The sequence below is a fragment of the Orycteropus afer genome, unplaced genomic scaffold (assembly GCF_000298275.1).
Source record: "Orycteropus afer afer isolate SDZICR_OR568_19922 unplaced genomic scaffold, OryAfe1.0 scaffold00123, whole genome shotgun sequence".
Lineage (NCBI taxonomy): Eukaryota > Metazoa > Chordata > Mammalia > Tubulidentata > Orycteropodidae > Orycteropus > Orycteropus afer.
In genome coordinates, this window is record NW_006921710.1 from 5,508,059 (window position 1) to 5,524,533 (window position 16,475).

The 16,475-nt window shown below is 45.8% G+C and overlaps 1 protein-coding gene across 1 annotated transcript in view; it reads left to right on the forward strand.

Annotated features, from left to right (window-relative positions):
* The window catches only part of DYNC2I2 (dynein 2 intermediate chain 2), a 26,413-nt gene that overhangs the window by 4,506 nt on the left and 5,432 nt on the right, over positions 1-16,475 (forward strand). The window contains exon 2 of the mRNA XM_007944359.1: positions 7,405-7,653. Coding sequence (XP_007942550.1) covers positions 7,405-7,653 — 249 coding nt within the window. The remainder of the gene's footprint in view (positions 1-7,404; positions 7,654-16,475) is intronic.

Below are 16,475 nucleotides of genomic sequence, written 5' to 3' on the forward strand. Positions count from 1 at the left end.
AATCCTACTTCCGTAGTGATACTGCCTCGGAAACCCAAGGAGGGGTCGCTATGAGTCGGGGCCGACTCGACGGCACATAACAACAACAACAAACAACAGGTCCTGCCTCCAGATTTTGACTTAATTGGTCTGTGGTCTGACCCTGGAAGCTGGGTTTGTAAAGGCTCCTCATGTGATTCTAACCACTAACTTAATGCTCTGTCTCCATCAGAGTTATCTTTCTAAAGCACAAATATGGGGTACATTCTTGACATTCAGGGCTGTCTCCTTAGGACTGTTAGCTCCTTGAGGACAGGGAGTGGGTCTTGTGTGTTTTGGAGTCTCCTAAAGAATGTTCTGAATCGAGTCATTTTCTTGCATCATTTCATCCCATGTGATTCTGTAGAATTTCTCCCCTTCTGCTTTGAATGAAGCTTAGCTTCCTAGCTGCTTGACTCTTTTATTGTTATTGTCATTTTACTTTTATTGCGGTGGTAGCTGCTTGACTCTAAGGTTCCCTTAAGGTGAAGCCCTTCCTCACCTAGACCTTTGGCACCTTCCTGGCCGCAGTGGGTTCTGCAGCATATGGCACCCCCTGCTGGAGTGAGTTTGTCTTTAATATGGGGTCTGGCCTTTCAGAGATTTTCAAAGAAGAATGAAATCTGTGGTTTTCAACATCTTTGATTTTGCTAGATGGTTTTGATACTAGATTTGTCTCAAGGTACACACGAAGGAATTAAAAGACACTAGAATAGCCTTCAGGAATTATAGCACAAACATGGCAGCCTTGTAACAGTGTCTCCTGGCTTCTGGGAAAACATCTGATTACTGGTCTTCTCTTCATTGCCTTTCAGCTCCAAGTCATTCCTAGAGCAGCTGTATGCTGCCCTCATACACATGAGGCAAGTTCAAGTAAACAGGAGATTGTTCCTTGGTGCTGGTTAAGTGTTACCCCACACTCTTAGAGAGAGAATCATCCATATTGCATCACAAAACTGACTTGGTTCAAGTTTGCATCTGACAGATTCCCGTCGCACTGTCTGCTCATTAGCATCACAGTGAGCTTACACCTTGGTCAGATCTTGTAGGCACACCCACTTGGGTTCACCGTGTGCTGACAAAAAGCCACTAGTTTGGGTGGGTGAGTGGTCATTGTTACCCCATTATACCTGAGCATCAGGTGTGTATGTTGGACTCTGAAAGGGAGGACTTCAAAATGAAGGTAACTTGAGAAAAAGAAGAATTTCGGGAAGGAGGATGGAGGGCACCTAAATGGACAGGGCAAGGTCATGAGCCCAGTGTGTCTCTTTGGTGGGCTCTGCTTCCACAGCACCCCTCAGTCAGTGTGGGGAGCCCTGCCCCACCCCAGGTGGAACCCTGTCTCACAGAGTAGGGCTGTGCTAAGGGAGGCATTTGCAAGGGGGGTGATGATGTGAGCATTGCCTGTACCATGCTAGGCATGGGATTAAAGAGGCGACTTTAGAGCTTCTGAGCGGCCATCTAAGATGGAACCATTGGTCCCTTCTTGTCTGGAGCAAAGAGAAGTAAAGAAACTTAAAGACACATGGAAACAATTAGTCCAGGGGACTAATGGACTATATGGATTTCAGCCTACATGACCCTGAGACCAGAAGAACTACATGGTGCCTGGCTACCACTGATCAAAATTGTGGAGATCCTGGATGGAGTGGGAGAAAAATGTGGACCAAAACTCAAAATCATAAAAAAGACCAGGTTTACTGGTCTGATAGAGACTGGTGAACCCCCAAGACTATGGCCCTGCAGTGTAGTAAATTACTTTGTGTGGCTTTTCTACCCATAAGTCTTTGTAAACTCCAAGGTGGGATTTGCTATGAGCAACTGAGGAGCTCCTGATTGCTGAAGTTGTCCAAGTGGAGTATTTCTGTTGGGAGTGGCACAATACAATGTTCTGGGAGGTTCCCACTCTCTCTCAGGTGCTTAGAGTTCTGATGCTATGATTGGCTAGTTTGACCACTCTGCCGGGCTCAAAAGGAGGCCTCCTAGAGGCACAACTCTCCCTGACTGCTGGTGGAGGAAGATGTGCTGCTGAAAGAGACACGGGCTCCTGAAACACGCGTTGCTGGGAAAGAGACGTGAGAGATATGCATTGCTGAGTGAGACACCGAGGGACCAGCACTGCTGAGAAAGAGACTGTGAGAGACTGCTGGCTGAGGGACGGTGGGCTGGGAGAGAGACTGAGCATTTTTCTTGAACTCAAATTGTAGCCTGGTGCTTCCCTAATAAACCTCATAATCTGTGAGCTCTGTGTGGCCACTGCAGCGAATTATCGAACCCAGGAGAGAGGTGGTGGGTGCTTTGGGTGAAAGGTCTGGAGGGAGGCAGCATGTCTGGCCTGGCAGGAATAGGCCTTGGGTTACTGCTGGTAATCCTGTCTTCCTCTTGTGGGGTTCTAGGAGGTCAGAATATGTGGCCTCCTTGCCGTTTTTGCAGGCCCCAAGACTATATTCTGGGCCTGGAATTGAACTCACTTCCATGGCTTAACTTCCAACCAAATAGACAAAACTGTGAGGTGGACATTTACGCCAGGTAGATACCCTCCTTAGAACAGTCAACCATGGGGGGCAGCACTGGTATAGGGAGATAACTCAGAAGGCTGGAATCCATGGGAGAGAAGAACACAGGGAAAAGGTAACCACAAGGAGGAAGTGGGAGTAGAGCTGTTATACTGTGGGGATTGCTATCAGTGCCATGGAACAAAAGCGGGTGAACTGTTGAATGGAAAATGAATTTGCTTTGTAAACTTTTACCCCAAATCACAAAAAAAGAAAAAAAGCAACCTTTTCTTTTTTGCTGGCTTAAGCTGGTTGGGAGGAGGATGAAATAGAATCTCTGTCAGCTTAGCCCAGAGGCTGACTCCAAGTAAGTGTTCCGTGTTTGGTGGTGGTGATGCCTAGCCCAGGGAGGTGAGCAGGAAACATGCCTTCAGCTCGGTATCATCCTAGACTCCCACTCTGTCTGGTACTGTATTTCTTAAATTGTAGGACATTCTCCCCTCACACTTTGCCCCCTCCAACTGTGATTTGGGTGAAGGGTTACAGAGCAAGTTCATTTTCCATATGGCAGTTCATACACATTTTTTAAATCATATTGACTGCAGTCCCCATAATGTAATATCTCTTTTCCCACTTCCTCCCGGTGGTTACCTTTTCCCTGTGTTCTTCTTTCCTGTGCATTCCTGACCTCCCTGTACAAATGCTGCCCTTCTGACCTCCCATGATTGATTGTTCTAAGGAGTGTACCCATCTGGTGTAAATGTTCACCTTATACACTTGTCTCTTGTTTGGCTGGAAGCTATGGGAGTTCAATTCCAGGCCCAAAGGGTGACCTCACCCTAGGACCATGGTCTCGGCAGTTTTACCAGTTTCTGTCAGACCAGTAAGCCTGGTCTTTTATGATTTTGAGTTGAGTTCCACATTTTTCTCCCACTCTATCCACGATCTCTTGCACTGGTCCATTTCCAAGTGGCTGATGGTGGTAGCTGGGCATCATCTGGTTCTGGTCTCAGGGTCCTGTAGGCTGAGGTCTGCATGATCCACCAGTCCTTGGACGAATTGTTTCCATGTGTCTTTGGTTTTCTTTATCCTCACACCCCCTTTTAACAGATCTTGAAAAGGGTTGTGTCTCACAACTGATAGGGATAGTTAATATAGGTTCCTCTTGAAGAGCTGTTACTAAATAATCAGTATCTTTTTTAGTAACAAAGTGACTGCTTATGTATGACTTTGAAGTTTGTCCACCCTCTAAGGACACCTCATGAATGGGTTTTTCTGGGCAGGTAGTTTCTGACTGACATTGTCATATAAGTTATATGACACTATAAGGACTTAAAAGGAGACACTAGTGTCTGTTTAAACTTTGAGGCTGAAAGCAAGGAGGAGCCCAGGCTTCTCACAGCACACTCCTTGGGCCACTGTTGGCGGTGAAGTGCTGGGTTGAGAGTGTAGTCTCCTGACCCAGTGGGGCCATTTCCTCTGTCGTGACAAGTGTTCCTAGGATGGCCAACCCTTTTAGAAGGAAGGTCTTATTGGGTGGTAGTCTGGGAGTTTAGGAGCCCAGATAACCTACTGGGCCATCTATGGCAGTGATTAAGGCCACTTTGATGGCAAGTAACAAAAACTAAAGTCAGACACTTCAGGCTGCAAAGGTGTCTCTGGAACTTCAGTGCAGAAGGTGTGGCTGGTCCTGAGGAAGGGGAGGGACCAGAGTCTAGAAGGCTTGGGGGGCTAGCCTCATCTCCCAGCTCTGCTGTTCTCATGCATCCTCTTGAGAGGATGTCTCTGCAGACAGGCTTTCTCTGAATGCTTCTGCCCACATTGTGGAGCCTGGCCGGTCTTCAGTCCTCTGGTTTACATGTTTTGGTTATAGGCATGTACAGACTAACTCGGTGAAACTTTGTCTCAGTTATGAATTTCCTTGAGAGAATGTGATTGACCCAGCCTGAGTTAGTGTCCACTTCCATCCAGTCAGTAGCCACTGTCTAGGTAGGAATCCCCAGTAAACCATAGCTGCTGGGACCCCGCCTGTGGCTTGGATAGGCGTTTGTCCTGAGAAAGGGGCCTTCCTGGGGTAGGCAGGTTCTCCAGAAGGTATACCTTCTTGGGCTTCAATGTCCTTCATCAGTAAGACGCAGGGTTAGACAGCCTCTTCCGGTTCTGGAGTTCCCCATCTATGCAGGTTCTCTTCGAGCAGAAAAGTGGGCTTCAGGCTGTGGAGGATCCAGCCCCTTAACTCTGGACCCCCAGGCTTCCGCTGTAGTCTCTGCTCCCTGAGTGCTGTCACCTTCCTGCTCCCTGAAGGCCGTCAGCTGTCTCCCACAGTGCTCTGTCCGCGTCGCTCCCCTGCTTAAAGCCTTCTGGGGGTTAAGCTGGAGAAATCCTAGCTCTGCATCTGGGCCTGCGGGTTCTCGTGGCCTGGGCCTTGCCCGCAGTGCCCTTTCTCCTTACCTGTATGTCTGGACACACTGCTGGCTATCTTGTCCCCAAACATGTCGACCTTTTTCACTGCAAGGTTTTGATGAGCTCTTCCCACCTCTGCCCAGGACACTTTCCTGGACCTCTCCTTTTGGCTGTCTCCTCCTTGGCCTTCACATCCCAACTCAAATGCTGGCACCCCAGGGAGTCCTCCCTTGCTGGCCCTGCAGTTAGCCACCCTAGCCGCTCTCACCCTCCTGTAACTCTGGACTGCTTTTAGCTTGATTTGTGTTTGATTTTTTTTTTTTTGTTTATTTAATGTCTACCCCCATCCCTATTCCCATGTAAGCTCCTTGGGCACAGGAATCTTGCCTCTTTTGTTTGCTGCTGTATCCTAAGTAACCAGAACAGAGCCTGGTAAGTCGATACTCAATGAATACGTTTTTGCAGAAATGAACATCTACTCTGTACCAAATACCATGCTAGCAGCTGAGGATCCAAGGATTGAACACATGGGGTTCCTGCGCTGGGGGAACTCAGCTCAACGGTGGGATGGACTAGCAGAGAGAGAGTTAGAGCAGTGCCTGAAGGTGAGGATGGGGTGCAAGTGCTGAGTACACCACATTCTGAAGAGAGCTGCCCCTGTGTGGGGCTGGCCACCTTCTCTCACACTCACCAGGAGATGGCTGGACTGGCTCTCCTAACGGGCCATCACCCCCAGCCCCTCCTCCCCCCAAGCCTGAGTGAGCCAGAGGCAGGGAGAGAGCCATTAAGTCCAGGGACTTGTCATTGCCCTGTGAGTACGGGTGCTAGGGTGCTAGAGGAGTGGCCAAGTGAGGAGAGCCTCTCTTATCAACCACAGTGATCACAGTGACAGCTCCCTTGTTTGACAAAGTTTGGATGTCTCCATAAGAAAGGGCAGCAGGCATCACCTTCCCGGATCTGAGGTCTGTACTTGTGCCCGGCTGAGCAGGAGAAAAGGAATGGGAGGCAGATGGTAGAGTGGAGAGGAGGGGCTGGAACAGTCTGTTTCTCCCCCTCTCCCCATTAGCCCATCACAGACAGCCTGTTTCCCTTGATCACATGGGCACTTTGGAGATAACCTACCCCAGAGGGCTGACTGCCAAATAAGGGGCTTGAGTAGGGAGAAGCTGTAAGATGTTCCATGGTGGCCAGGTCTGAGGTTCTTCCCATGTGCTGGCAAAGATGGGTACTGCTGGCTCTAAGATGACATGATTTCTGTAGCTTTCAGGTCAGTATCTTCAGAAAGAGCACTCCTTTTCATCAAAGAAGATAGACAAATCGCCAGTCAGTACATGAAGAGCTGCTCAGTGTCAGTTCTTAGGGAGATGCAGACCCAAACCATGGCAAGATACTACTCACCCCACACTGGGATGGCTGTTACCAGAAACACAAGGGTCGGCAAGGATGTGGAGAAATCTGAACCCTTGTCTGTTGCTGGTGGGAATGTAAAATGGTGCAGCAGCTGTGGAAATCAGTTTGGTGGTTCCTAAAAAAGTTACACAGAATTTCCATATGACCTGGCAATTCTACTCATAGGTATATACCCAAAACACTGGAAAGAGGAATGCAAAAAGATACTTGTTCACTGTTGATTGCACTATTGACAATAGCCAAAAAGCAGAAACAACACAGATGTCCACCAATAGATGAATGGGTAAACCAATGTGGTATATACGTACACTGGATTATTAGCCATAAAGAGAGCTGAAGCTCTGACACATACTAGGACATGGATGAATGTGGAAAATTTGCTGAATGAAGGCAGAAACAGAAGGGCAGATATTAGATGATCCACCTTATTGAAATACCTAGAATAGGCAAATACACAGAGACCAAAGTCTGTTAGTGGGTACCAGGGATGGGTGGGAAAGGGAAAGGGGGAATTACTGCTTAAGGGCACTGAGTTTCTATTAAGGATGATAGAAGAACTTGGAAATGAATAGTGGGGATGGTGGTACAACGTGGTGGATGTAATTAATGTCACTGAATTTTCAAATGGTTGAAGGGACAAATGTTTTGTTATATGGAATTAACAAACAAAAAGGAAAAAGGGCACTGCTGCGTCCCCCCAAATAGTTTCACCAAAAGTCCTGGGGCTGGCTTTTACTCGCCAATTTGGTTCATGTGAACATTCTTGAACCAATCACTGTGGCTCAGGGAAAGATACAGTACTCTGATTGGCTAGCTTGAGGTCATGTGTCACTCGCGGTGGAACATCGAGTTGAGGGAGCATCTCCACCCAAACCACATAGATTGGGTTTCTCCTAAGAAAGATAGGTTTGTTCCAAGAGGAAAGGGGCAAACTTCAGGCTGACAAAATGAACAGAGGTCCATTCACCTGAGGAGATACAGCAGCAGTGAAGGCCCTGCCGCACGTCCCGTGGCCTCTCTCGGTGAGTGATGCTGGGCTACCCCGAGTGCTGACTGCTGTGCGTTGTTCCCCCTCCAGAAAAGCTGCCAGACAGCCAGCGTTGCCACAGCCGAGGCGTCTGCCCAGGCCCGGAAGCATGCCGATGCTGAGGTGCAGACCGAGCCCCCAGTGCCGGCTGCTGTGCCTCCTGCGTCCCTGCAGGACAGCCCCCGGCTTGCAGCCTTTCTTCGGAGGGTGGAGGGCATGGTCATCCGAGAGCTGAACAAGAATTGGCAGAGCCATGCGTTTGATGGCTTTGAGGTGAACTGGACGGAACAGCAGCAGACGGTAAGGAAAAATTATTAGATTATCATAGGCACGGGGAGCCCCCTAGCTGGCTCAGGGGCCAGGCCTTGCCCCTTTTTAAGTCTTCTTTTTGTTTCATCCAAAAAATAAAAACCAAAAAAACCAAATTCACTGCCGTGGAGTTGGATCCAACTCCTGGCGACACCTCCTTGGGTTTCTGAGGCGGTATCACTATGGATATAGATTGCCCAACCTTCCTTTTGAGGAGTGGCTGGTGGGTTTGAACCGCCAGGCTTCTGGTTAGCAGTCAAATGCATTAGGCACTACGCCACCAGAGCTCTCTCATCCGAATAATAGCAACACCAATAATAATAACGCTAGCATTCCGTGAGCTTGTACTTTTTACCAGGTTCTAAGTTAAGTTTTGTAAGTCATTGAACCTTCACTGTTGTCCTTTGAAGCAGGCCTGTCATTGTCTCCACTTAACAGTTGAGGAAGTGAAGACCCGGAGTTGAAGTAACTTTTCCAGAGTCAAACTGAGCTAGTGAGTGATGAAGGCAGGAGTTGAACCTGGGCAGTCTGACTCTCTCTTATCCTTTCAACTGCTCTGCTGGGCCTCCTGCTAGGTGCTGTGTAGCCTAGTAGTGGGCACGGTTCTAAAGGCTTCTCCCTTGTCTCACCTATTCCTCCAAACAACCATATAAGGTACTGCATTATGATTTCCATTTTAGAGATGAGAAAACAGGCTCGGAGAAGCTGAGGGACTGGTTTAAGGCCATACAACTATCATCCAGCTAAGCTAGGATTTGAACTCTGTTCTATCTGATTCCAGTGTGTGCTCTATGATTTCAAGGTATCCAAGGCACAGTTTAGGGTTGGACAGATGTGGTGTGGTGAATTATTTAATATGGCCCTTCTAGCCAGATTCTTTATAACTCCCACCATATGATTGGAGGGACTATGCAAATGAGGTATTTGCGGCCTACCCAGGGCATTGGATAGCTTGCTAATAATGTCAATACCGTGCATGGCATTGTTGCGGGGGTGGAACCATGCAAATAAGGTATGTGGAAGCCTAACGAGGGCATTGGTCAGTTTTGCCATCCTGCTAGGCTTAAAGTGAGCCATCCAAATACAGAAAGGGGGATCTTGCTACGACCAAGAAAGAAGAGCCTGCTCTAGCATTAATAGCAAAGTCTGAAAAAACAGAAAACAACAAATGCTGGTGAGGGTATGGAGAGACTGGAATCTCATATACTGCCGGTGGGACTGTAAAATGGTGTAACTGCTGTGGAAAACGGTATGGTGCATCCTTAAAAAGTTGGCAGTAGAAATACCATATGATCCAGCAATCCTACTAGTAGGTGTATATCCTAGAGAAGTAAGAGCCGTGACACAAACAGATAATGTGCAAATCAGAGTTAGTCACAGCATTGTTGACAATAGCCAAAAGATGGAAGCCCAAGTGGTCATCAACAGGTGAACAGATAAATAAACCGGGGTGTATATACACAATGGAATACTATGCGATATTAAAGAATAATAATGAGTCTTTGAAACACCTCCTAAATGGATGAATCTAGAGACAGTTATGCTGAGTGAAATTAGTCAATCATAAAAGGACAAATAATGTTTGAGAACACTACTGTAAAAAGTCAAGAAAAGGTTTACACACACAAAGCCTAGAGCAGCACATTGCTTTGGACTTGGCATCCCTACGCTGAGAACCTTCTAGATCCAGGAGACAGACAGAGCTCAGCGTCGGAGATGAGAGACGACAGGAAATAGCAGCAGAGAAATGGTGGCAGCAGGACCAGGAGGCTGGAGAAGGCACAGTGAGCTTTCTAGCCCACGGGGTAGGAAAGGCTGGGTACATTTGGGCAGGAGGCTTGCTGGGGGAGTGGGGTGCCTCTGGGCACTTACTGCCAGAGCTAAAAGTTTTTTTTCCCCAAAAAATTTCTATTCTTCTCAGAGCTAAAAGTTTTGTAACACTTGCCTGATCAGGGCAGAGGCCAGGCCCAGGGGACAAAGGCCAGAGAGAGGTCTGCTTGCAGGCACAGCTGAGAAGAGGCTGACCTGATTAATCAACTGTATCCTGAGTTGTTTCTGATCATGAAGTGTAACCTTTTACTTCCTTAATACACCCCATATTCGTGAGTATTGTCTATGAGTTCCGTGTGGCCATTGCAATGAATTGTTGAACCTCGCAGAGAAGTAGAAAGTGCTGTTGGGAAGGACAGCTGATGTCAGAATTGGTATAGAGGTTGGAGGATGGTGGCATGGCTGACCTCTGCCTCATAGGAATCAGCCTTGGGCTGTTGATGTTATTCTGGATTTTCCTTTCCCCTTGTGAAGTCAGAGGAGGTCAGATGCCTCCACCATGACATTTTTTTAAATTGTGTTTTGGGTGAAAGTCTACAGAACAAATTCATTTTCCATATAGCAGTTCATACACATTTTGTTTCATGACATTGACTGCAACTCCCCATAACATAACAGCTCTCTTCCCACTTCCTCCCCATAGTTACCTCTTCCCTGTATCCTTCTTTCCTGTCTGTTCCTGCCCCCTGAGCTATATCCCTGTGCAAACTTCCTGCCTTTCTATCCTCCCATGGTTGATCACTCTAAGGAGTGTATCTGCTTAATGTAAATGTTCACCCCATGTGCCTGTCTACTGTTTGACTAGAAGCCTGAGGAACAAGTTCAGTTCCAGACCTGAAGGGTAACTAGGGGCCATAGTCTCGGGGTCTCACCCAGCTCTATCAGAATAGCAGACGTAGTCTTTTTTATGATTTTGAGTTTTGTTCCACATTGTTCTCCCACTCTATCCAGGATCTCCTGCACTGATCCTTTTCTGAGTGGTTGATGGTAGCTGGGCACCATCTAGTTCTTCTGGCCTCATGGTCATATAGGCTGAGGTTCTACTGTGACATTTTTACAGCTGACATCCTAGGCCTCAAGATTAGAGAGCCTCCCTGGGACAGGCTGCTCCCTCCAACATTAGGTACCCCAGACTGGGGAGCTTTTTGAGATCTGGGATAGACTTTTAAAAAGCACTTGTGTTGAAAAAAAAAAAAAAACAAAAAAAAAACAAAAAAAAAAAAAAAAGCACTTGTGTTGTTAGTTGTTGTCAAGTTGGCTCTGGCTCATGGGCCTGGCTTAGGTGTGGCGGAATGAAACACTGCCTGGTCCCGTGCATTCTTCACATCATTAGTGTGTGTAGCCCATTTCTGTGGCTGTGTGTCAGTCTCTTTCCTGAGGGTGTGCCTCATTTTTGCTGATGCTCTTCTTTATCAACCATGACGTCCTTTTCTAGTGATTGAGCTTTCCTGACGCCATATCCAAAGTGTGTGAGTTGAATTCTCATCATCTTTGCTTCTAAGGAGCATTTTGTTTGATTTCTGTTGAGAGTGGTTTATTCGTTCTTCTGTGGTCTCTGCTTCTCCAGTACGACCATGGGAATGCATCAGGTGTTCAGTCTTCCTTTTTCAGTGTCCAGCTTTGCATGCATATGAGGTGGTTGAAACACCATGGCTTGGGTCGGTACATGTTAACCATCAAAGTGACATTTTTGCTTTTTAAAACTTCAAAGGTGTTTTGAGGCAGATTTGCCCAGTGAGGTGAGGTAACGATGTATTCGGAAGGTGTCACTCACTTTTCTTCTCCTTTCCTCCTGTTGTGGCTCCCTCCCATCTGTTTCCAGTGATACGTAGCCAGTTGTTCACAAAGACAAGGTGGATGTGGGAGAGTTGATTTACTTGAGAGAAATCATCAAAATCACTCTAAAACACAGTCACCAGTGCCACACCAAAGTGTGTAGTCATGGTGTTGTTTCAAGGAAGGCACAAGAAAAAGAACTTAATGATCATTAAAATCCCAACATGTTCTAGTATTTGTGTCATGTCATTGCTAACCCCCATTACACGGTTGCATTTGGTGATTTTAAGCTTTTTTTCTTATTTTAGGGTTAATATATTCTACATTCTGTGGATTCATTTGTTCTACTTGTGTATCATCTTTCCCTTTTCTATATCTTGTTTTTTTTCTGATTACAAAAGCAACACTTGTTCAAGTTTCACAGAAATCTATAATATGTAATGTATAGACAGTGAGGTTAGTGATTTGGTTTATAATCCAGGAAGCTGGAGTATATGAAGGACAGCATAGCATCAAGATTGGAGGCAGACTTACTGACAACCTGCAGTATGCAGATGACACAGCCTTGCTTGATGAAAGTGAGAAAGATTTGAAGCACTTACTGATGAGATCAAGGACTGCAGCCTTTAGCATGTATCACACCTCAGCATAAAACGAAAATTGTCACAACTGGATGAGTGAGCAACATCATGATAAATGGAGAAAAGATTGAAGTTGTCAAGGATTTTATTTTACTGGGATCCACAATCAGTGCCCGCGGAAGCAGCAGTCAAGAAATCCAGTTACATAATGCCTTGGGCGAATCTGCTGCAAAAGGCCTCTTTAAAGTGTTAAAAAGCATTGGCATGGAGGAAATGCAGGACACACAGGAGTGCAGAACTGTGAGGGGCCAGGGTGTGTGTGTGTGTGTGTGTGTGCTGGGGTGGGTGGGAGAGTGGGGGTGGGGATTACTGGGCAGGGAGGGGAGGAGACTTGATTGGGGATGGGGATGGTAAATAAGGAGTGAAACTAAATGTAAGAATGTAAGACAAACTTTGTAAACTTGCACCTAAAGCACAATAAAAAAAATAAATAGTTAAAAAGCAAAGACGTCACCTTGAGGACTAAGGTGTACTTGACTAAAGCCATAGTATTTTCAGTTGTCTCATATGCATGCAAAACTGGACAATGAAGAATTGATGCATTTGAGTTGTATTGGTGAAGAATATTGAATATACTACAGACTGCCAGAGAATGTACAGATCTATCTTGGAAGTACAGCCAGAATGTTCCTTAGAAGTGAAGATGCTGAGTTTGTCTCACATACTTTGGACATGTTATCAGGAGGGACCAGTCTGTGGAGAAGAATATGCTGGGTAAAGTTGAGGGTCAGTGAGAAAGGGGAAGCCTCCCAATGAGATGGATTGATGTAGTGGCTGCAGCGGTGGGCTGAAGCATAGTAACAACTGTGAGGCTGGTCCAGGACCAGGCAGCGTTTCATTCTGTTGTGTATAGAGTCACTGTGTGTTGGAACTGACTCAGTGTCACTGTGTGTTGGAACTGACTCAGTGGCACCTAACAACAAGAGTGTTTTCTGTGCTAGACTAATATGTAGTATTTCTCTGCTTGCTGTTGCCATTAAGAATGTTCTAAACAAAAATGCATGTACTGTGACCTTTCTCACTTGTCGTAGCTTTCCAATTCAGCGTTTTTAGTCTTTAGCAACCGCACCATGTCCTAGTGCACGTGATGGTGGACATCACAGACAGCAGCTTCCCTTGGAGAAGTTTGTCCTCCCGAAACATTCGAATGAGGTGTGAGGTTGGGCGGCCTCCCTTTGAGCAGCTGTGCCTGTCTCCATGGTCCCGACATTTCTTAGCCATCTCCTAATGTCAGACAGAAGGCTGCTTTGAACCTGCTGTAATTTAACAGAAGTGCAGAGTATCTCTTTCTTGTTTTGTTTTTCTCCACCGAGTTGAGTTTTCTTGTTTATTCCCCAGAGTGGAATTACCATGTGGACTGATGTTGGGATCCTGTGTCCCCTCCTGCTGCCATTGTGTTGGCCTTGACACCACTGCCCTTGGTGCTGCTATAGCGGCTTGAGAGAGGCTGAGGGATCACTTTGTGGTAGTTAAGGTTATTTTCCAACTTGGCTGGGCCTGGCTTTGAGTGGCTAGGCAGCTGGATGTAGTTAGTTATTCCTTCCCCACGATGAGACTGGTAATCAACTCCATGGTGGTATTTGCTGTGAGCAGCTGAGTAGCTGCCTTAGGGATGTGGTCTGCTTCCTGTATGTAAGGAGATGCTTTGAGAAAGGTCTAGAGCTTCTGTTTTTGGTCTGGAGCTTTTTGACATGCGTGGGTGCCGCATGTAGCCAAGCTTCATTCAGCAGCCTGCCATGCTACCTGCTGACTTGGGGCTGTTTCTGGACTTGAACGAGTGGCCTGTCTTGTAGCTTGAAAAGCTTGGAAGTGTGCCATTTTACTCGTCGAACTTGGGTTTGTCAGCCTCAGCAGCTAGCACTGCCTGAGTTGAGTGATGCCTCTGGGTCCTGTGGGCCAGGAGCAAGAGACAGAGCTGAAGCCCAAGGTCAAGGGGCCTTCACTCAGCCTCTAGAGCTGGCACTTTGAACTCAGACTTCTAGCCTCCTGAACTGTAAGAGAATAAATCTGTTTGTTAAAGCATCCACTTGTGGTATTTTCTGTTAGAGCAACACTAGAGGACTAAAACATGCTCCCAATTAAAACTATAATTTTCGAATTCTACACACAATGTAGAGATAAGGAAGAAATTACCCACGGCCCATTACCTGTCCTTCTGCTAGTCATTTCCTTCCTGATTTCCGCACGTGTGGGCCTCACAGATGTGGGGGTCACAGTGTACAGTCTTGTAGTCTCTTCAGAAACAAGAGCTTGCTAATACTGTCATAGTGTCACACAGCCTTCACACTCATCTTTGGAAATGCCACGTAACATTTCATGCCTATCCTTTTTTGTGTTGAGTAGATTTTTTTTTTTTTTTTGCAGTTCCTCCCCTCCCTTCCCACCCCTAGTAACCAACAAAGAACGTTTCCTTCCTATATAAACCTTTCCTTGACTTGTTACTATAATGAAGTAATAGGATACTTGTACTTCTGTGATTGATTTATTTCACTCAGCATAGTGTCCTCCAGGGAGCTCTGGTGGCATGGTGCCTGAGGCATTTGACTGCTAACTAGAAGGTTGGTGGTTCAAACCCACCAGCCACTCCTTGGAAGGTTGGGCAGTCTACTTCCGTAGAGATACTGTCTTGGAAACCCCAAGGAGGCGTTGCTATGAGTTGGGATTAATTTGATGGCAATGAGTTTTTTTTTTTGTTGTTGTTAATGTCCTTCAAGTTCATCCACGTTATGTGGTGTTTTGTACGTTCTACATTATTCTTCGGGAGCTCTGGTAGCGTAGTGGCTAAGGCACTTGACTGCTAACCAGAAGGCTGGCGGTTCAAACCCACCAGCCACTCCTCGGAAGGAAGATGGGGCAATCTACTTCCTTAGTGATACTGCCTCGGAAACCCAAGGAGGGGTCGCTGTGAGTCGGATCTGACTTGACGGCACATAACAACAACAACAACAACATCTTTAGGGTTGCATAGTATTCCATTGTGTGTATGTACCATAGTTTGGTTATCCATTTTTCTGTTGATGTGTACTTAGGCTGTTTCCATCTCTTTGCTATTGTAAACAGTGCTGCAGTGAACATGGGTGTGCATATATCTGTTCTTGTCCTGGCTCCACTTCTTTAGGATATATACCTAGTAATGAATTGCTGGATCAAATGGTATTTCTGATTCCAACTTTTTAAGGAATTGCCATACTGCTTTCCACAGTAGTTGTATCATTTGACAGTCCCACCAGCAGTGTATGAGAGTCTCAATCTCCACATCCTCGCCAGCATTTGTTATTTTCTGTCTTGTTGAGCTTTGCTATTAGTGTTGGGGCAAGATGGTATCTTTGTTGTTTTGATTTGCATCTCTCTAATAGCTAACGGTTATGAACATTTCTTCATGTGTTTGTTGGCCTCCTGAATATCCTCTTTGGTGAAGTGTCTGTTCATGTCTTCTGCCCATTTTTTAATTGGATAGTTTGTCTTTTTCTTGTTGAGATGTTGGAGTTTTCTATAAATTTTAGAGATAAGTCCCTTGTCAGATACTTGGGTAGATTTTTTGAGGTATATTTTATACACAGGAAAATTCACCCTTTGGACTGTACTGAGCCTTGGCAAACACGTGACCCAGCACAATTGGGATCTAGGACTGCTTCCCATCATCCCAGAATACCCTTGTGCCCCTTTGTTGTCTCATCCTTAGATTTTAAGTTGTATCTAATCGTAATAATGATCTTGGCATAAATAACAATGCATACAGTTTCCTTTTTTTTTTTTCCCCGGAGTAAACGTATTGTACTGTGTCATTAAAAAAAAGGACACACATCACAAATGTGCAGGTCCACAATTTCACAAAGTGAAAACCTTTGTAGAATCAGAACTCACAGATAAGAAAATAAATGTTACTAGACCTTAGAAGGCCTCCTTTGCCCCTCTACCTCCTACCCTACTTTATAGCTTGTTTTTAAATAATAAACTCAAACTCACTGCCATTGAGTCGATTCTGACTCATAGTGAACCCTCTTTGGGTTTCCGAGGCAGTAAATCTTTACGGAAGTAGATTGCCCAGTCTTCCTTTTGTGGAGTGGCTGGTGGGTTCGAACTGCCAACCTTTTGGCACTATGCCACCAGAGCTCCTTTTTTAAATAATAGCTTTATTGAAATAAAATTCACATACCATACCATTCACCCATTTAAAGTGTGCAATTCACTGGTTTTAAGTATATTCATAGAATCATGCACCCATCACAATAGTTAATTTTAGAACATGTTATAACCCCCAGAAGAAACCCTGTCCCCATTAGCAGTAATTCCCTGTTGCCCCCTATCCCTTGGCAACCACAAATCTACTGTCTGTGTGTCTTGATTTGCCTATTTTGGACATTTCTTATCAATAGAATCATACTGTCTGTGACACTTTTTGATGGTTGCTTTCATTCAGTGTAATGTTTTCAAGGTTCGTCCAGTAATAGCAGGTATCAGAGCTTCATGTCCTTTTTGTGGCTGAATAATACTCCATTGTGTGAACAGACCATGTTGTCTGTTGATGACATTAGGTTGCTTCCACCGTTTGGCTATTGTGAATAC